This window comes from Oncorhynchus gorbuscha, linkage group LG01, assembly GCF_021184085.1.
Source record: "Oncorhynchus gorbuscha isolate QuinsamMale2020 ecotype Even-year linkage group LG01, OgorEven_v1.0, whole genome shotgun sequence".
Classification (NCBI taxonomy): Eukaryota; Metazoa; Chordata; class Actinopteri; order Salmoniformes; family Salmonidae; genus Oncorhynchus; species Oncorhynchus gorbuscha.
This window is the reverse complement of record NC_060173.1, coordinates 76,490,367-76,512,232: the sequence shown is the minus strand read 5'-3', so window position 1 is coordinate 76,512,232 and position 21,866 is coordinate 76,490,367. Positions and strand designations below refer to the sequence as shown.

The 21,866-nt window shown below is 45.7% G+C and overlaps 1 protein-coding gene across 6 annotated transcripts in view; it reads right to left on the bottom strand.

Moving 5' to 3' along the window:
• Positions 1–21,866, bottom strand: part of LOC124042212 (plakophilin-4-like) — a 119,150-nt gene that overhangs the window by 34,553 nt on the left and 62,731 nt on the right. For all 6 annotated transcript variants that reach the window (XM_046360630.1, XM_046360638.1, XM_046360643.1 and 3 more), the window contains 4 exons: positions 21,618–21,743; positions 20,944–21,146; positions 19,951–20,500; positions 9,647–9,841 (listed from right to left, as the gene is read on the bottom strand). In XM_046360630.1, coding sequence (XP_046216586.1) covers positions 9,647–9,841; positions 19,951–20,500; positions 20,944–21,146; positions 21,618–21,743 — 1,074 coding nt within the window. The remainder of the gene's footprint in view (positions 1–9,646; positions 9,842–19,950; positions 20,501–20,943; positions 21,147–21,617; positions 21,744–21,866) is intronic.

Sequence of the window (21,866 nt, the reverse complement as noted above, 5' to 3'; positions counted from 1 at the left end):
AGTCTACCACCCGTAAAGGGTTAGCTAAAGTATAGTGTAATGTGTTACAGTCTACCACCCGTAAAGGGTTAGCTAAAGTATAGTGTAATGTGTTACAGTCTACCACCCATAAAGGGTTAGCTAAGATATAGTGTAATGTGTTACAGTCTACCACACATAAAGGGTTAGCTAAGATATAGTGTAATGTGTTACAGTCTACCACCCATAAAGGGTTAGCTAAGGTATAGTGTAATGTGTCACAGTCTACCACCCGTTAAGGGTTAGCTAAAGTATAGTGTAATGTGTTACCTGTAAAGGGTTAGCTAAGATATAGTGTAATGTGTTACAGTCTACCACCCATAAAGGGTTAGCTAAGATATAGTGTAATGTGTTACAATCTACCACCCGTAAAGGGTTAGCTAAGATATAGTGTAATGTGTTACAGTCTTACCACCCATAAAGGGTTAGCTAAGGTATAGTGTAATGTGTTACAGTCTACCACCCATAAAGGGTTAGCTAAGGTATAGTGTAATGAGTTACAGTCTACCACCCATAAAGGGTTAGCTAAGGTATAGTGTAATGTGTTACAGTCTACCACCCATAAAGGGTTAGCTAAGGTATAGTGTAATGTGTTACAGTCTACCACCCATAAAGGGTTAGCTAAAGTATAGTGTAATGTGTTACAGTCTACCACCCATAAAGGGTTAGCTAAGGTATAGTGTAATGTGTTACAGTCTACCACCCATAAAGGGTTAGCTAAGATATAGTGTAATGTGTTACAGTCTACCACCCATAAAGGGTTAGCTAAGATATAGTGTAATGTGTTACAGTCTACCACCCATAAAGGGTTAGCTAAAGTATAGTGTAATGTGTTACAGTCTACCACCCATAAAGGGTTAGCTAAGATATAGTGTAATGTGTTACAGTCTACCACCCATAAAGGGTTAGCTAAGATATAGTGTAATGTGTTACAGTCTACCACCCATAAAGGGTTAGCTAAGATATAGTGTAATGTGTTACAGTCTACCACCCATAAAGGGTTAGCTAAGGTATAGTGTAATGTGTTACAGTCTACCACCCATAAAGGGTTAGCTAAGGTATAGTGCAATGTGTTACAGTCTACCACCCATAAAGGGTTAGCTAAGATATAGTGTAATGTGTTACAGTCTACCACCCATAAAGGGTTAGCTAAGATATAGTGTAATGTGTTACAGTCTACCACCCATAAAGGGTTAGCTAAAGTATAGTGTAATGTGTTACAGTCTACCACCCATAAAGGGTTAGCTAAGATATAGTGTAATGTGTTACAGTCTACCACCCATAAAGGGTTAGCTAAGATATAGTGTAATGTGTTACAGTCTACCACCCATAAAGGGTTAGCTAAGATATAGTGTAATGTGTTACAGTCTACCACCCATAAAGGGTTAGCTAAGGTATAGTGTAATGTGTTACAGTCTACCACCCATAAAGGGTTAGCTAAGGTATAGTGCAATGTGTTACAGTCTACCACCCATAAAGGGTTAGCTAAGATATAGTGTAATGTGTTACAGTCTACCACCCATAAAGGGTTAGCTAAGATATAGTGTAATGTGTTACAGTCTACCACCCATAAAGGGTTAGCTAAAGTATAGTGTAATGTGTTACAGTCTACCACCCATAAAGGGTTAGCTAAGATATAGTGTAATGTGTTACAGTCTACCACCCATAAAGGGTTAGCTAAGATATAGTGTAATGTGTTACAGTCTACCACCCATAAAGGGTTAGCTAAGATATAGTGTAATGTGTTACAGTCTACCACCCATAAAGGGTTAGCTAAGATATAGTGTAATGTGTTACAGTCTACCACCCATAAAGGGTTAGCTAAGATATAGTGCGTGTCCTTTGGACTTGTTCATAAAATAAATGGAGTTTCCTCCAGTTCTCTTATGGAGTTTCCTCCGGTTCTCAGAATCTTGTTTTGCATTTCTATTGTCATTCCCCGCACCACACACACACACACACACACACACACACACACACACACACACACACACACACACACACACACACACACACACACACACACACACACACACACACACACACACACACACACACACACACACACACACACACACACACACACACACACACACACACACACACACCCAGCAGCATCTACCAGTCAAACACAAAATAAGAATACACTCTCAATAAAACTTTGCTCTACTGAATAACAGTAAGTACTCAGTACTGGTACCCCGTGTATATAGCCAAGTTATCCTTACTCATTGTGTTTATCATTACTTTTATTATTACGTGTTTTACTTTGCTATTATTTCTCCATTTTCTTCCTCTGCATTGTTGGGAAGTAAGCATCTCACTGTTAGTTCACACGTGTTGTTTACAAAGCACGTGACAAATAAAATGTGATTTCATTTGAGACCATCACACTACGGAGGAGTACCTCCTTACTCTACCGAGGCCGTTGCTTACCATCACTTCCTCTCAGCTGGCCCTGATATCCTGATGCCAAAGGCACATCTTATCTTTCACTTTCACCCAAATACCAGATGTGCTACAGAGGGACATGCTACCGCTATTTAGGTCGGAGATGTTGTGATGTGCTGCATTATTCGTTTAAAAAAAAAAAAAAAAAAAAAAAAAAAATTTAAAGCTACTTTTGCTGCCTGCTTGAGTGATTTGAAATGGCAGGGAGTTCTATGCCATCATGGCCCTATATATATATGTCTATAGCCACATTTTCCATAACCAGATCCAGCTTAGGTCTACAGCTTAAGGAATGATTTGTACGAAATACTATGCTCTTATTAGTCTTAGATATATTCAGGACTAGTTTATTGCTCTCCACCCATTCTGAAACGAACTGCAAGTCGTTGGCATAGGGTGTGGCAGAGGGAGTAAAGCCGCAACACGTACGTTTTTCCTCTAACAGATTATGGTCAATCATTTCAAAAGGCTGCACCGAAATCTATCAGTACAGCTCCCACCATCTTCTTATTAAACAATGTATTACAGCAGTCATTCGTGTCAGTGTAGTACATGTAGAACACCCTTCTCTATAGGAATGCTAAAAGTATGTTTGTTCATAGATAAAGAACATTGTATCTGATCCAACACAATTCTTTCCAAAATTTTGCCAAGAGCTGGCAGTAGTCTTATTGGTCTGCTGATAGAACCAGAAAAGGGTGCTTTATAATTCTTGGGTAGCGGGATGACATTAGACCTGGAGGGAAGTGGAGGGAAAACATTTTTCTCATCTTGAAGATGTGGGAAATAGGCAACATATTCCGCTACCATCCTCAGCAGCTTCCCATCTAAGTTGTCAATACCGGGCGGTTTCTCATTATTGAGGGCCAGACACAATGTTTTAACCTCTTCTCCGCTAACTTTATGAAATGTTAATTGCCATTGCTTTTCTTGGCATTTTATGCATGAATATGATGGCCAACAGTTTGTTGTTGGCATTTCATGCCTGAGTTTGCCAATGAAGTAAGTAGTTTTCGAAATAATTGGTCACATCAAAGAGTTTTGTGATGAACGAGTCATCTGATTCGATAAAAGACCGTGTTGAATGTGTCTTTCTGCCCATAATTTCATTTCAATTTCTCCAAAGCTTCCCCCCCCCCCCATCATATTTTATATCATTTATCTTAGTTTCTTCTTCTTTATGTTGAGTTTAGCCACATCATTTCTCAATTTGCAGTAAGTCAGATGTGCAGACAGACTCATTATCCACTCCTTTTGCTTCCTTCTCATTCAACCATACAGTTTTGCAGCTCCTCATCAATCCATGGAGCCTTAACAGTTCTAACAGTCAGTTTCTTAACAGGTGCATGTTTATCAATAGCTGGACGGAGCAATTCCATAAATGCTTGAAGTGCAGCGTCTGGATTCTCCTCATTACACACATCAGACCAATCCATCTTCTTTATATCTTCAGCATAGGAACCACGACCAAACTTTTCGTATGATCTCTTTACATATTATTTTAGGCCCTGCCTTTGGAACTTTGGCTTTTCTGGATAAAGCTATTATATTGCGGTTACTACATCCAACGGGTGTGGATACATCTTCAGAACAAAGTTCTGCAGAATGAGTACAAATATAATCAATACACATGGGTGATATAGTACCTGGACTGTTTGTGAACACCCTGGCAGCTCGATCAATAACCTGAACTAGACGTTGGTTACAGTGAGCTTCTTCTTTTTAAGCGGACAACTCAATAGGAAGCAGTCTATATTCCGGTCACTCAGAAAAGAGACCTGTCTGTTAACATCACCTACACTATCAAGCGTTTCACACATATTATCCAAATACTGACTGTTCGCATTTGGCAGGCCGATAGCAGCACCCCAAAAGAATAGGCTTTAGATGTGTCTGGTGAACCTGCAACCACAACACTTTGACAACCTTTGGCGTGAGATCTCCTCTGAGGTTCACAGGAATGTGTCTCTAAAAACATACAGGGACACCATATGCATTCCTGTCTCTTCTATAGATGTTATATCCCTGTATTGCTACTGCTGTGTTATCAAAGTGAGTCTCAGTGATGGCTAATATATGAATGTTATCTGAGGTAAGCAAGTCATTGATTTCATGAACCTTATTTCTTAGGCTGCCTAAATTAATATGGGCTCTTTTTAGCCATTTCCTGGGTAGCTTATTAGAGATAAGCATCATGTGGGAAACCACAAACAAAGCAAGCCTCAATACGGGTGCGGGGCTTAGACTATGAACCCCTCTGCTTGGTTCTCTCACCCCTTTCAGGCTTTTGGGTGGGAGGGTGGACAACGAGCCTGTCGTAGCAGATGTAAGCAACGTCCCCACGCTCTCTGTCAGCTTTAGTGGCTGGTATCAGTTCTCTTCGCCTCTGGCGCACAGTTTCAGCGTTGTCGTCATTGAGGAAGATGCCGGTTCCTCTCAAGTTCTTGGCACTGTCCATAACAGCCACCTTTGTACCTGAGGAACCTTATCGCTATCGACCTGGGTTTGTCACCTGGATAGGTTTTTCAATCCTGTGGGCGCACTCCACCTCAATCTTCTTATGATCTATCGGCAGCTCTTCAATCATTTTCCTCACTTTCACCTCAGACTCCGTCCAGGTCTCGTTCGGAGACTCTGGGATTCCATCCACAACAATGCTATTTTGCCTTGATTGTCCTTCCAGTTAAGCCTGTATCCCTGTCATTACTAACACCGATTCACCGACAGTGTTGATGCCTTTCCTCGTGGACTGACAGTTAGTGGTCGTGCTGCTGCAGTCCTTTTTCAACTGATCAAGCTGAAAACACACAAGGCTTTTTCACTCACACAGCAATTCCTCCAATCTGGTTCCACTTAACGACGAGGGTAAATCTGCACTCCCATGACTCCACACTATACAAGTCTCCTTCTTCAAAAGGGACTGTTTTTTTGAAAGAGGTAGGATTAAGCCAGGCAGATCCTGCAGGTTTTCTCACAGGGCTGCAGTCTTGCAGTAGGTGATCCAGCAACACTCCTCTTCTTATCCCTCTTTCCTGTCTGCTTCAGCGTGTTTGGAGGCCAGCTCCACACAGTGCAGTGAGCCCGGCCAAGTGTCCGGCACAGGAATAGACACACACAGCCCTTCCTATCTTGGTGAAACCGCACCGGCACTAGCGCCAACTAAGCTAACACATAAACACACCAACAGGACATCCTTCCTTCGAATCTTCCAGGCAATGGCAAAAATTTAGTCGACGAGCGTCTTGACTGTGTCACTGTCCATACAACAATGTTTATTTTTCTGCCCCCCTCTCTCCCTCCTCGCGTTGTGATATTGTGACCTAGTTTCTCTCACAATATCACACACACACACACACACACACACACACACACACACACACACACACACACACACACACACACACACACACACACACACACACACACACACACACACACACACACACACACACACACACACACACACACACACACAGCCTGGCCCTTGACCGCCTTCCTGCTCCGAGCATTACACATAGCCCACGTGACTGCGTGACAGCTTGACTGCTGCTCTCCTCTCCTCCAGTCACATTTCTATCCTAACATCCTGTAGGGACTGGGTCTGCATACGCTGCAAACAAACACACACAAGGCACACATACGACACTCACAGTACACACACACACACACAGTCCCTCCCACCAGAAACAGGACGTCAAATTGAAGCGTCCCTCCAAAAATCATTTTTTCCCACATCAATGCCCCGCTCTGCTTGGGAGTTCATAGGCCAGTCCAGACTCGCTGCCTTCGGGCTGTGCATACGGTGCATTCGGAAAGTATTCAGACCCCTTCACTTTTTCCACATTTTGTTACGATACAGCCTTATTCTAAAATTGATTAAAACTTTTTTTCCCCTCATCAATCTACACACAATACCCCATAATAACAAAGCAAAAATATTAGAAAATATTTGAAAATGTATTAAAAAACAAAAAATGGAATATGACATTTACATAAGTATTGGCAGCGATAACAGCCTCCAGTCTTCTCGGGTATGACACTACAAGCTTGGCACACCTGTATTTGGGGAGTTTCTCTCATTCTTCTCTACGGAATCTCTCAAGCTCTGTCAGGTTGGATGGGGAGTGTTGCTGCACAGCTATTTTCAAGTCTCTCCAGAGATGTTTGGTCGGGTTCAAGTCTGAGAGACTGGTCCCGAAGCCACTCCTGCGTTGTCTTGGCTGTGTGCTTAGGGTTGTTGTTCCGTTGGAAGGGGAACCTTTTCACCCAGTCTAAGGTCCTGAGCGTTCTGGATCAGGTTTTCATTAAGGATCTCTCTGTCTTTCCCTCGATCCTGACTAGTCTCCCAGTCCCTGCCACTGAAAAAATCCCCACAGCATGATGCTGCCACCACCATGCTTCACCGTAGGGATGGTCCCATGTTTCCTCCAGACGTGAAGCTTGGCATTCAGGACAAACAGAACAGAGAATCTTGTTTCTCATGGTCTGAGAGTCTTTAGGTGCCCTTTGGAAAACTTCAAGCGGCTGTCATGTGCCTTTTACTGAGGAGTGGCTTCTGTCTGGCCACTCTACCATAAAAGCCTGATTGCCAGAGTGCTGCAGAGATGGTTGTCCTTCTGGAAGGTTCTCCCACCTCCACAGAGGAACTATAAAGCTCTGTCAGAGTGACCATAGGGTTGTTGGTCACTTCCCTGACCAAGGCCCTTCTCCCCCGATTGCTCAGTTTGTCCGGGTGGCCAGCTCTAGGAAGATCTTGGTGGTTCCAAACTTCTTCCATTTAAGAATGATGGAGGCCACTGTGTTCTTGGAGACCTTCAATGCTGCATAAATGTTTTGGTACCCTTCCCCAGATCTGTGCCTTAACATAATCCTGCAGACAATTGCTTCGACCCCATGGCTTGGTTTTTGCTCTGACATGCACTGTCAACTGTGGGACCTTATATAGACAGGTGTGTGCCTTTTCAAATCATGTCCAATCAATTGAATTCACCACAGGTGGACTCCAATCAAGTTGTAGAAACATCTCAAGGATGATCAATGGAAACAGAATGCACCTGAGCTCAATTTCGAATTTCATAGCAAAGGGTCTGAATACCTAAGTAAATAAGATATTTCTAGTTTTTGCAACAAACTTTCACTTTGTCATGATGGGGTATTGATGAGAATTATATATATTTTTGAATCCATTTTAGAATAAGGCTGTAACTTAACAAAATGTGGAAACAGTCGAGGGGTCTAAATACTTTCATAATGCACTGTAGGTTATGGGGGTGACTCAACTAGCACACCGCAGAAAAAAACACCCACTGCAAATATCCGGAAATATCACTAAAACTCACATTTGTCTTTTCTTACCAGCACAGACTTTACTGACGGCTGTTTTATTGAGGATTTGTTTACTTACTATGACGGTGACATGTGGTTGCCTCACCTTGCTATCTGAAAGGGATACCGCGAGTCTCTGTATGCAGTACCTGTAGACATGGTATCTATAGGTTCATTTGACTCTGGGTATGTAGAATTACCTTGCAGTATCCCTTTAGGATCAATGTGGTACCTTTGAGTTGCTCTGGAAAAGGGCATCTGCTAAATGACTAAAATGTATATGTAGAAAAGTGTCCCTTAATCAACAAAGTTATACTTTATGTAACTACAGATCAATTCTCATAGTTTCTTAAGTAAACAAAACCTGGCTACAAGTCACCACTTTTAAAGTCTACTAAAAAAGTCTTATATGGGAAAAAAAACACTCCATCTCTAAAATGCTACAAAATCAGCATTGATCAGCATTTGCATTCTAGCCGTACCTGAGTTTGGCAATGTTATTTTTCTGCGCCAGGAATCAATATAGCCATTTAGCATAAATAACCCTCGTTCTCACGAGAAATACACCAGAAATACTGCAGATAAAGAATGTTGCCGTAGAAAAAGGCCATACAAATGTAATTTCACACCGTAACAAAGAGTGCTTGGGGATGAAATTTGTTTTTTTTTCTCTTCTAATGAGGCCCAAACTTCCTTTTTTCTATTCCTCTCAATATAGCTGGGCGCAAGCACATTATGGGCCCTTATCGTTATCTGAGAGGCTTCTTCTGAGCATCAATACCATTTATTACTGGACTTATGGGTCAGGCAGGATCTCAGGTCTGCTGAATAGAGGATGCTGAATTAGGTGAGTGCTGGAGGACGAGGGCGATGGGGGGGTGAGGAGAGAATGCTACCTTCCCAAACACAAACCACTGGCAGTGGCTGCAATGTCTGAGTCCCAAATGGCACACAATTCTCCATGGGCCCTGATCAAAAGTAGTGCACTAAATAGGGTGCCATTTGAGGCACGGGCTGGGCATGCCCTACTTTTAGGCCCTGGTCAAACAAAAGTAGTGCACTTAATAGGTAATTGGGTGCCGTTTAGGATGCAGCCTGTGTGGACATCCTACTGTCCCCTGGCCCCTCATCCCTCTTCTCATTATGAGTGTGACACACAGGTAATTGACTCTTTTGTGGCTTGAGTATCAGCCCATGCCTGTCTCCTCTACTGTCTCAGAACCATCTTTGACAGAGGAGGGAGGAAGGGAAGGATGGAGAGACAGGCTAGCATGCAGACTGGCTGGGCTGGAGGGCTGGATGGCTGTCTGGCTTGGGCACAAAGTGTTCCCGAGTGAGATTGAGTGAGTGAGAGAGTGTGAAAGAGAGTGAGTGAGTGAGTGAGTGAGTGAGTGAGTGAGTGAGTGAGTGAGTGAGTGAGTGAGTGAGTGAGTGAGTGAGTGAGTGAGAGAGAGAGAGAGAGACAGAGAGAGAGAGACAGAGAGAGACAGAGAGAGAGAGCATCTGGGCTAGAGTGGGGATCTAACATATATAAACCATGACAGAGTCATTTTAAATTAAGGATACTGCTCTCTCCTCAACATCTGTTTCTCACTAATGCTGCCTGTCTGTCCTCACTGCTGATCAAATCTGCTTATTAATGCCCTGATACCATATTGTTTACATTAGTGTTCTCATCAGTGCACACCGAGACGACAATAGGGTTTTCCCAGAAATCCCAGTTGAAAGATTCTCGGAATTAGGAAGGAATAAACAGGAAATCCGGGAATCCTCCAACCAGGATTACTGGAAAACCTGTGAATTTTGTGAAAGTTACAGGCATTTTACAGGCCTGGTCATGTGGTTACTGTACCTGAGGGCCCCCTGTAGATGGCGCTCTGCGAGGCATGGTTGAGGTCCACGGGGCCCTGGTGGCTGGGGCTGCGGTACAGGGGCCCATGGAAGGTTCTGTCCTCGTAAATGGGCATGATGTGTCGGTCAGGGGACATGGCTGACCTCAGGTCCTGGCCCAGCTGGCTGTGCTGACTGGCGTACGAGCTCCGCATGCCTAGAGAGATAGGGGAGGGAGGCGAGGGAGCGTAAGTCTGCATCCCAAATGACAACTTATTCCTGATATGGTGCACTAGTTTTTGGGCCTTGGTCAAAAGTAGGGCACTATAGAGGGGAGAGTGCCCAAGACAGTAGTACAGGTTCCGGGTTAGAGACTGCCACCGGCCTCGTGCATCTCCCAGTGTGTCACCCCTAATCACCATTAGCATCACACAGTGACAGCACTGGAGCCACTACACAGCAGCACACACCACAGATAGGGATCAACTGCGATGATTCAGGCACTCTGGAATTGCTAGCGAGAGCTCAGAGGAAAAACTCTGCGTTACCCACGTTGGAGTTTGACATTTAAGCCACTAAAGTCTTAATTGAAATGAATTCATGTCTCATCTCCAATTCTGTGTAATGCTAAAGGCAGTAGCTTTTTCAGTTTTTCATGCCACACCGCCCCAGCTCTCATCTCCACCCTCTCTCAATGATTCAGCTTATTAGTTAACACACTCTCTTCTCTCTAGCAACTTAGCTGGGAAAATGTACTCTTAGCCATACTTCTCATAGCACCTATCTGGCCTAGGAGGGGAAAAAGAGTGAAATAGAACCCAAAGCCTCAATCACTAGTTGAAACCGCCCAGCATCATTTTTCAGTATGAGAGGCCACAAATGGGAAGAGTACCACATGGCACCCTATTTCCTATGTAGTGCACTACTTTTGACCAGGAGCCATGAGGCTCTGGTCAAAAGTAGTGCACTACAAAGGGATTAGTGTTCCATTTAGAATGCCGCCCCGTGCCTTGACAGGATAGAAGTTGCCTTCCCCATTCTCAGGCTTTGTAGTGAGAGAGAAGATATATAGGCCAGTAGAACAAGGCTGAGCCATAAAAATGTCAGGATGTGGCCAAGCGTGTTTCTGCAAATGGAGAGGGGGGTTCTCTTCCCCATAAACTCATCTACCAGGGGGAAACCCCACTGAGGTCAGTCAAATGACAAATTCACACCAGAATAATTACTATGACGATAGTATTTGGTGGAGTCGCAACGCAGCATGGCTGACTAGCTGACTGACACAAGGGCCGGTCGGTTCAAATGTGGAACAATTTCAGCGTCCCAAATGGCACCCTATTTTCTGGTTTTGACTGGAAATCGATAAAAGTAGTGGACTATACAGGGAATAGGGTACCATTTGGGACGCATCCCAAGCCTACAGCAATTATGAAGCATATGCTGCTCTGCATCCACACATATAAATCCGAAGCTCCAGGGCCATGATGCTAACGCCACGATACTCTCCGATCCCCTCAGCTTCAGGCAAATGGATCCCAACACACTTGGCTCATGTGAATGTGCGTGTGACGTAAAGTCGCACCAAGGGGTCTTAACTCCCCTCAACTCGACTCCCCCAGCCCCAGTGCGAGAGAGACCGCAGTGGCCGACTCACTGAACAGTCACTGCCCACGTCCCTCGCTTCAATAGAGCGGGCGCCGGTCCAACACTGCCCGGCGAGCTGAGGCTCCAAAGCTGCTCAACACTGACGCTGTCATGCGTTAACGAAATGAATTAGGGATTCTTATCGGAGTTCAAGACAGCGAAAAGGAATAAATAAATATGAAATATATACGTCTTTCTCCAGGAGAGTTGAAGCCCAGTGAGGCAGCTAGATATATACTCAGTAGCAGCACACTGTTCTCCTCCGCCTTAGAAACAGGACCAAATAAACATGACCTCTGGAGCATCTGCAGTGTGCCTTCAGCTGTGGAGAGAGAGAGGGGGGGGGGGTATTGCAACAGCGAGACCCCTGATAACCTCCAGCTTCGCACACTAACTAATGAACAGCTAAACGACAAGCCAGTGGAGTCTAAACCCTATTCAAACAGTTTACTGGGCGACACGGAAAGCATAGCTAATGCCATCCTCTAAAACGGTAAGAGGTAGTGACATCTATTGCATTGCTTCAGAGAAGACGGGAAGGGAAAGGACTCAGGCTACACAACTCCACAAACTTTCTCAAAATTCCCTGGTTTTCCCTCCTGGTTCCGGGAAACTTCTAACTGGGATTTCCCGGAAAACCTGTGAATTTGGGTGAAATTACAGGACATTTCCAGCCCAAGGTGGGACTTGTCATTGGCGAGGTTAATGTGTGCTGATGTGGCGACACGCCCAGCAGTGGCTCAGTCAATCAATCTGCAGCGCTTCGGACGCTTAGGTGTTCTTTCCGTCTGGAAGTAAATCGCTTCAGCTTCTCTTGTTTAAATGTTGCCAACGAGAGAGGGGGGAATATCAATGAGCCAGTGTAGGACACCACATCACAGCCTGCCACAGCCCAATAATCAGCTAAACCCATCAAACATAAGGAAGGCTTTCAGTAGAACTGTAGCTGGAGAGGAGAGAGGGAGGAGAGGAAGAAGTCTCCCAGAGACAAGAGCATCCATGCATATCCATCCCGCTCTGCTCTGCAGGCTCTCTCTCTCCCTCTCCCTCCCTTCATCTCTCTCTCTCTCTCTCTCTCTCTTTCTCGCTCTCTTAACAGCACCATTATAAACCTTAGCACGCTAATCCCTGTGCCTTTATTCTGCTTCCCTGGTGAAATGTAGCATTCAGGTTCGGAAGCAGCCTCAAATTGTCTCTGAAAATAATATATGACTGTCTGTGATGAACATTCATGGCGTGTTATACTTGTTTAATGCTGCCTTAAACTCCTCCTGTGGCCCTAACAGATTGCACTTGGCAGAGGCCAGACGTACTGTAGGGAGGTGGTGGTTTGGCACACCGACTCCGCAGAAACAAACATTTAAATGGATGCAGCTGACTTACATTCCTGGTCCAAAATAATTCTCAAAACCTTTTCCCAACAAGGGAGTAAGAAAAGCAAAATCCATGAAAACAATCTGTTCCGCTCCCAAGAAGAAGATTACACAAGTATGAAAAGCTGGAAGCTTGAACTCTACACCAGTGTGTCTGTAAACCAAAGTGTTTACGTTGGGCGTGGGCTGAGCACCCCACCTGCGTAGAAGCTGTTGATCGCCATTTCCCTTTGCTCTCCTCCAGTGCTCTGAAATGGACATCGGGCATAATGGCCTGTCTTCATCTTCCAATTTTCATCAGGAGAGAGGAGAAATGACTTCCTGCCAATGCTGCAGCAGGTGGGGGAAGAGGAGGGGAGACCAGGGAGGGGGCGGATCGTGGTCTGGCTCTGGCCAGAGACAGAGAGGGAGAGAGGGCTGCAGCCTGCAGACTTCAGGTCGGACTCAGGTTTCAACTGACCGGTGGCATTTGTCGACTGAATGCAAATGAGCGAGGGCGTGTGAACATCCACATCCCTTCCACTGCTACTGCAGACATAATCCACAGGTCACACAGGCAGTTCTGGCCCAGATGACCATAGGAGAGCAACTGTGCCATGCACATATTTAATTTTGGATTAGAGATGCTTAATGTGAGTCTGGAAGGAGAGTTACAGTCTTACCAGACACCTAGGTATTTGTAGTTGTCCACATAAGTCAGAATCGTCCAGAGTAGGGCAGGTGCGGGCAGCATGCATTTAGAGCATGCATTTAGTTTTACATGCATTGTATGGCATGTATGGAGGTTTGCTAACACAGTGTCCAGAGAAGGGCCAGATGTATACAGAATGGAGTCGTTTGCATAGAGGTGGATCAGAGAGTCACCAGCAGCAAGAGCGACATCATTGATATATACAGAGAAAAGTCTGGTCCGAGAATTGAACCCTGTGGCACCCCCATAGAGACTTCCAGAGGTCTGGACAACAGGCCCTCTGATTTGACACACTGTACTCTATCAGAGAAGTAGTTGGTGAACCAGGAGAGGCAGTCATTTGAGAAATCAAGGCTATTGAGTCTGCCGATAAGAATGCGGTGATTGACAGAGTCGAAAGCCTTGGCCAAGTCGATGAAGACGGCTGCACAGTACTGTCTTTTATCAATGGTGGTTATGATATCATTTAGGAACTTGAGCATGGCTGAGGTGCACCCATGACCAGCTCGGAAACCAGATTTCATAGTGGAGAAGGTACGGTGGGATTCGAAGTGGTCGGTGATCTGTTTGTTAACTTGGCTTTCGAAGATTTTAGAAAGGCAAGGCAGGATGGATATAGGTTTATAACAGTTTGGGTCTAGAATGTCTCCCCCTTTGAAGAGGGGGATGACCGTGGCAGCTTTCCAATCTTTGGGGATCTCAGACGATAAGAAAGAGAGGTTGAACAAGCTAGTAATAAGGTTTGCAACAATTTTGGCGGATAATTTTTGATAGAGAGAGTCCAGATTGTCTAGCCCACGTGATTTGTAGTGATCCAGATTTTGCAGCACTTTCAGAACATCAGCTGTCTGGATTTGGGTGAAGGAGAAGCGGTTGGGGTTTGGGCCAGTTGCTGCGGGGGGTGCAGAGCTGATGGCCGGGGTAAGGGTAGCAAGGTGGAAAGCATGGCCAGCCGTAGAAAAATGCTTATTGAAATTTTTCGATAATCGGATATCGGTGATGACAGTGTTTCCTAGCCTCACTGCAGTGGGCAGCTGGGGGGAGGTGCTCTTATTCTCCATGGACTTTACAGTGTCCCAAAACTTTTTGGAATTAGTGCTACAGGATGCAAATTTCTGTTTGAACAAGCTAGCCTTAGCTTTCCTAACTGACTGTGTATATTGGTTCCTGACTTCCATGAAAAGTTGCATATCGCTGGGGCTATTTGATGCTAATGCAGTACACCACAGGATGTTTTTGTACTGGTCAAGGGCAGTCAAGACTGGGGTGAACCAAGGGGCTATATCTTTTCCTAGTTCTACATTTTTTGAAAGGGGCATGCTTATTTAAGATGGTGAGGAAAGCACTTTTAAAGAGCAACCAGGCATCCTCTACTGATGGGATGAGGTCAATATCCTTCCAGGATACCCGGGCCAGGTCGATTAGAAAGGCCTGCTTGCTGACGTGTTTTAGGGAGCGTTTGACTGTGATGAGGGGTGGCCATTTGACCGCGGACCCATTACGGATGCAGGCAATGAGGCAGTGATCGCTGAGATCCTGGTGGAAGACAGCAGGATCAGCAGGAGGTGTATTTAGAGGGAAAGTTGGTCAGGATGATATCTATGAGGGTGCTCATGATTACAGATTTAGAGTTGAACCTGGTAGGTTCCTTGATAATTTGTGTGAGATTGAGGGCATCTAGCTTAGATTGTAGGACGGCCGGGGTGTTAAGCATATCCCAGTTTAGGTCACCTAACATTACGTGGGGCAATTCATTCACATGGGGGGCAATTCATTCACATATGGTGTCTAGGGCACAGCTGGGGGCTGGTCTATAACAAGTGGCAATGGTGAGAGACTTATTTCTGGAAAGGTGGATTTTTAAAAGCAGAAGCTATTGGGCTTGACTGGCCAAAGAGACCAATCTGTTTGCAGACTTTGCACCTTGGAGAAAGAGGTTTAAAAAGCCATTTGTGTCTGGGAGAGAGAGATCATCAGTCACCGTATGTGGATTATGGCCATCAGTGAGTGAGTGAGTGAGTGAGTGAGTGAGTGAGTGAGTGAGTGAGTGAGTGAGTGAGTGAGTGAGTGAGTGAGTGAGTGAGTGAGTGAGTGAGTGAGTGAGTGAGTGAGTGAGTGAGTGAGTGAGTGAGTGAGTGAGTGAGAGAGAGAGAGAGAGAGAGAGAGAGAGAGAGAGAGAGAGAGAGAGAGAGAGAGAGAGAGAGAGAGAGACACACACACACACTGGGCAATACAGTGATATAATGGCCTCGTGGAGATTATTATTCTTGGGCCCTGATTTACAAAAGTTCAAGAAAGTAATGGGAAAGTAATAGGAAAGTAATGGGAAATAAATGGGAAAGTAATGGGAAAGTAATAGGAAAGTAATGGGAAAGGCACAGACTTACTTGGTCCGGGAAAAGATAACTCTACATTTGAAGGAATTTCTCCACTGCCCTATGTGAATGGGGGTTTTAATGCTTGTAAAAGGAAATAGATTGAAAATGACGATCATGCTACGAACAGAAAGGTGACACGCGTCGTCCCCACAGGAAAAAAAACATACATGCCATGCTCAGACACTAATCTAGGGAGAAGTTGCCCCTAGACGCTGATCTTGGGTCAGTTGAGTCATTTTTCCCACTAATGGTTAAGGTCATGACAGGAAGCTGGTTCCTAGATCTGTACCGAGGGGAAACTTCAACCCGGACCCAAGCACATTATGAGGGGAGGGCAACATGATGAAGTTAGAATTCACCTTGAAGGTCATCATCGACTAGGAGGTCTGTCGATATCCAATGGCGGCAGGAAAAGTTGGTAAAAAAACAAACACTCACATCGCAACCTTTTCATGATAAAAACATGGAGAAATATGGCTGCAATCTGGGACTAAAGGCTATGCATTGTCAGGGACCTCACGAGATGTATTGCGATTCTCACAATTCTATATGTTTTGCAGTTGGATGCTGTGATTTTATTATTTGCGAGGGACAAGAGGGACGAGAGCAGGAGATGAACAAGCTATAGGATGAAAAATACCAGAGCATTGGAACAGGTACTGAAAAAAAAACACGTTTATACTCGGAGTCAAGTAAAATGTCTAAATATATACTGTATATCGTCCAAAATATATAGATTTTTTAAATTGGGATATGTAACTGTTTAGATTTTTTTTTCACTAGTGGGACAGTTGAAATAAGACAAAGTAACACAAAGTCATATGAATATTCGTTTAAAGACGGGCACCATAGACCGTATATAAATGACGGCAGGCACTCAGTAAAATGAGATAGGCCTTGTACCAGAAATTGGCTGCATGCATTCTATATCCATCTGCAAAGCCGTCCATTATGAAAACAGGAATCATTTGTAACCCCTTCTTTTATAATCCCTGTGCCATTTTCATAATCTACCTACATGCTTATCTCCAGTAGATACCTAAAGCAGCAAAACGAGGAGTACTCAGGCTAAAAGGAAGAGGACAAACGAAGAGGACAAACTCTTACTGTAGTGATAAACGGCCCACAATAGCAGAGAATCCGGTTCCACTCTCTTCCAACAGCCCAGAGCACGAATGCATGCTTGGTTTCTAGGTTTGAGTGGAACACTCTAATCAAGGGGTGTCCAACCCTGTTCCTGGGGCGCTGTCCTCCTGTAGGTTTTTGCTCCAACCCAGTTGTAACTAACCTGGTTCAGTTCATGTGCTAGATTAGGGTTGAAGTAAAAATGTACAGAATGGTATTTTTCTAGACACAGGCTTGGAGAACCCTGCATTAAACAACTATGTTTCAGACAAGAACGCCTCAAAATATCAGAAATGATTCTGGAGTGGAAAACATGATTGCATCCTTAATGGCACCCTATTCCCTACATAGTGCACTACTTTCAATCAGGGCCCATAGGGCTCTGGTCAGAAGTAATGGACTATGTAGGGAACAGGGTGGCATTTGGGCCGTATACCGCCTCTTATTACACTTTCTGAAGTTGCTGAGCCTGGTTTCCCATACTGCTTTGTACCAGGAAGAGAATCCCCTAGTGTGAGAAAATTATAGAACATAATTTCATTTAAACTGTTTTGCACCACAGGGATCATTTCTTCCAAAGAGGAACAAAAACTCGAAAGAAAATGTCTGATAACATGCACTACACAACCCTCGCGTCTCCAGCTCATTTCTGATGCAGTGGAAGAAGTAAAGCCTCGGCAGCAACAGAGGACAATCATTCTAGAATTCTTCCAGCATTCTTTCTACAGACTCCCTGTCAAGCAGCTAGTATTTACGGGGGTTTGAAATGTCAAGTCACACTCCTATGGCTGACAACCGCAAAGAGAAATTACAACAGATCTATCAATCAACACACAACATATGAATTACTTAGTGGAGCTGTCAACCAGAACACACTGATTCATCTCAGGGGGAGGGTATGCTGGCACCCTTCTTCATTTTAAATGAACCTGACAGGAGAAACTAAATCTAACTTGACTTGAACGCACGTATCGTATTTATGCAATTGGGATCAAATCGGATAACGTACACAAAACAACAAAGCCGAAACAGCAGCTTTGTCTTTGGTATGTCAAGACGTTATTCCTAGAAACGCCAGTCTATTTTCTAGTACCTCTAGCTCTAGGAGTTTTTCCGCAATGGGTGGAAGACTATTTGCATTCCTTCTAGTGCAATGGCAGTATATCTAACTGTGCCAAACCCTCTGGCGTTCCCCTTCAAACAGTGGCCTGTAGTTTATGACACGATTCTACATGAGAGAGAAAGGGGCCTTGGCCCATGCCACAGACTGACATGGCCCGCGTCCCGAATGGTACCTTATCCCCCTATATAGTGCTCCACTTTGGACCAGAGGTTGACCAGGGTCCATAGTGATCTGGTCAAATGTAGTGCACTATGTAAGGAATAGGGTGCTATTTGGGACGGAGACAATGGCTCTCTGGGCTGTGTGCAGTGTCTCACTGTGTGTTGCAGCATGCCAATTGGAAAAGCATTGACAGTAGCGCCACAGACTGGAGTGGAGAGGACGTTAAACGTACGTATCGTCAGAACAGCCTCAATTCGCCGGGGCACGGACTCTGCAAGGTGTCAAAAGCGTGTTGACTCCAATGGTTCCCACAGTTTGACAAGTTGGCTGGATGTCCTTTGGGTGGTGGACCATTCTTGACACCAGTGGAGGCTGCTGAGGGGAGGACGGCTCATAATAATGGCTGGAACGGAGCGAATGGAATGGCATCAAATTGATGTTGTTGATACCATTCCACCCATTCTGCTCCAGCCATTACCACGAGACCCGTCCTCCCCAATTCAGGTGCCACCAACCTCCTGTGCTTGATACACACGAAAAGCTGTTGAGTGTGAAAAACCCAGCAGCGTTGCAGATCTTGACACAAACCGGTGTGCCTGGCACCTGCTACCATACCCCGTTCAAAGGCACTTAAATATTTTGTCTGGCCCATTCACACTCAGAATGGCACACATACACAATCCATGTCTCAGTTGTATCAAGGTGTAAAAATCCTTCATTATCCTCTCTCCTCCCCTTCATCTACACTGATTGAAGTGGATTTAACAAGTGACTTCGCTAAGGCATCATAGCTTTCACCTGGATTTACCTCGTTTTGTTCACTCAGTGCATATAGTGCACTACTTTTGACCAGCGCCCTGTTTCAAAAGTAGTGCACTATAGAGGCAATAGGGTACAATTTGGGACGCATACATTATCTCCTGCTCTGTGGAGGCATGCATGTATTATCTGTAGGGAGAGTAGACACTTCGAGAGAGTGAGCACACCCAATCTTATCAGCAAACTGGATGCAGTTTATCACAGTGCCATCCGTTTTGTTACTAAAGCACCTTATACCACCCACCACTGCGACCTGTATGCTCTAGTCGGCTGGCCCTCGCTACATATTCGTCGCCAGACCCACTGGCTCCAGGTCATCTACAAGTCCATGCTAGGTAAAGCTCCGCCTTATCTCAGTTCACTGGTCACGATGGCAACACCCATCCGTAGCACGCACTCCAGCAGGTGTATCTCACTGATCATCCCTAAAGCCAACACCTCATTTGGACGCCTTTCGTTCCAGTACTCTGCTGCCTGTGACTGGAACAAATTGTAAAAATCGCTGAAGTTGGAAACTTTTATCTCCCTCACCAACTTCAAACATCTGCTATCTGAGCAGCTGATCACTGCAGCTGTACATAGTCTATCGGTAAATAGCCCATCCAATTTACCTACCTCATCCCCATACTGTTTATATTTATTTACTTTTCTGCTCTTTTGCACACCAGTATCTTTACCTGTACATGACCATCTGATCATTTATCACTCCAGTGTTAATCTGCAAAATTGTAATTATTCTACCTACCTCCTCATGCCTTTTGCACACAATGTATATAGACTCTCTTTTTTTCTTTTTTTTCTACTGTGTTATTGACTTGTTAATTGTTTACTCCACGTGTAACTCTGTGTTGTCTGCTCACACTGCTATGCTTTATCTTGGCCAGGTCGCAGTTGTAAATGAGAACTTGTTCTCAACTAGCCTACCTGGTTAAATAAAGGTGAAATAAATCAAATAAAATCTATATGGCCTTCTGGGTATTTGTGTACAAAGGGGAAGGCATAAGAACGGACCTGTGAGGTTGTCAGGCCGTGGGATCATCCTCTCGTAGACGTCATAGCTCTGGGCTCCGTAGGGGTCTGCGTCGTGGTGGATCAACGAGCGAGGCAAGGTGGAGCCATAGTGCTGGGGCTGGGCCGTCATGCTGGAGCGCACCGGAGACGCCGACGACCCCACCGGCTGCTGGGTGAGGGGGCCGTCCACCATCGTTAAGGGAGACCCCATGCGCCCCGATGCCGACCCCAGGTAGGGCGAGGTGGCGCGGCTGGCGCTGCCCGAGCGGGAGTTGGCGCTGCCCATGCGGCGCAGGGCTGCAGGGGAGCTCTTCTGGGTGTTGAAAGGGGAGCCGGCGCGCTGCGCCGAGGGCAGGGTGGTGGAGAAGATACTGGACAGGGGCTTGGGCTCCGTCATGATGGGAGAACCGTAGTTGCTACCCATGGTGGCCCTCAGGGAGCCGCGAGAAGGGGACACACTGCTGCCGTAGGCCGGGGACTGGGTCCTGGAGGGCACCGAGCTCACCCTCCTCATGGCTCGACCCGGCGCTGTGGCGGTTAACAACGGAGCCTGCCAGAACGGACAAGGAGAAACTACTGAGGAACCCCCACACGTTTTAACACCACATTTAATAGAGCCCTAACATCTATTTACGGTGATCTCCCTTAGACATTCAACAAATATCTATGTCTATATATACATCTATATCTATGTATTTTGGGAGTATACTAGGTTTTATTCATCTGTCTTTTCTCTAACTTCCCCACCATCTCCCTGTGACTTGTGTGCAGCCGGCAGTAGCATCTGTGTGCTCAACACCAGTCAGTGTCTGAGTCACGACCATAGAGATGTACTAGAGAGCTCATCGCCTATCTTCGCCATTTCCTCTTCTGTGATAGCATGCGGCCCTCTATCCAACTCTATAGCCGGGACTGCCACAGACGGTGTGCCCTCTAAACAACTCCATGGTCGTGGCTGCCGCAGACGGTGTGCTCTCTGCTCCGTGTCCGTACCTGGACCTGAGCTTGGCCCTCAGCCCTGGCAGTCCTCAGAAGGGTGGAGGTGCCGCCTGTGCCTGGGTACGAGTGCTGCATTCTCAGCTCGGCCTTGGCCAGATTATTCTGGTTCTGGCTGCTGTAGTAGCTGCTGGCATCCTGGTAGCCACTGTCTGAGTACGAGTTCATCTGGGTGGAGCTGCGGGAGTTCCCTGTAGACCCTGAGAGAGAGAAGGAGAGAGGAAAGGAGGGCGAGAGGGACAGAAGGAGAGAGAGAAACATAGTGAGGGAGGGGAGAGAGAGGGAGAGTGGAGAGAGTGTGAGTGTCCTCAAAGCACTACATGACCTTTAGCTAGTCCACACAGTGCTAATGACCTCACACAGTGACTGTTTTCACCTGCCTACCCTTCCACACTGTAGCATCCACTGACTCATTCAATCTATAGAGAGAGGGAAGGAGGGAGACAGAACGAGAGAGAGAAAAAGAGACAGGAAAAGAAAAATGAGAGGAGGGGAAGGGAAGGGAAAAAGTGCAAGAAAAAAGAGAGAGAGAGAGAGAGAGAGAGAGAGAGAGAGAGAGAGAGAGAGAGAGAGAGAGAGAGAGAGAGAGAGAGAGGGAGAGAGAGAGAGAGAGAGCAGCACCACAGTGGAACCTGAGGCTGCATTAGTAATTAGCTGCATTAGACCCTCACTTTCATGGAGCGAGTTCTGCTCTGGGGAGTAGAGGACCACCTGCTCCTGCTCTGTTCTGAGGCGGTAGGTGGGCGACTGAGAGCTGTCTGTCACCCGCGACTTGGACTCCCCCGAGGTCGAGGCATCTGGGAAAGGGAGAACGAAGTCAGTGCTGCCTGTGTGGTCCAGCAGGCAGAGCATGGCAACGTAAGAATTGTGGTTTCAATTCCCGCTGGGGGCCACCCATAGGTATATGTACAAATAGGAAA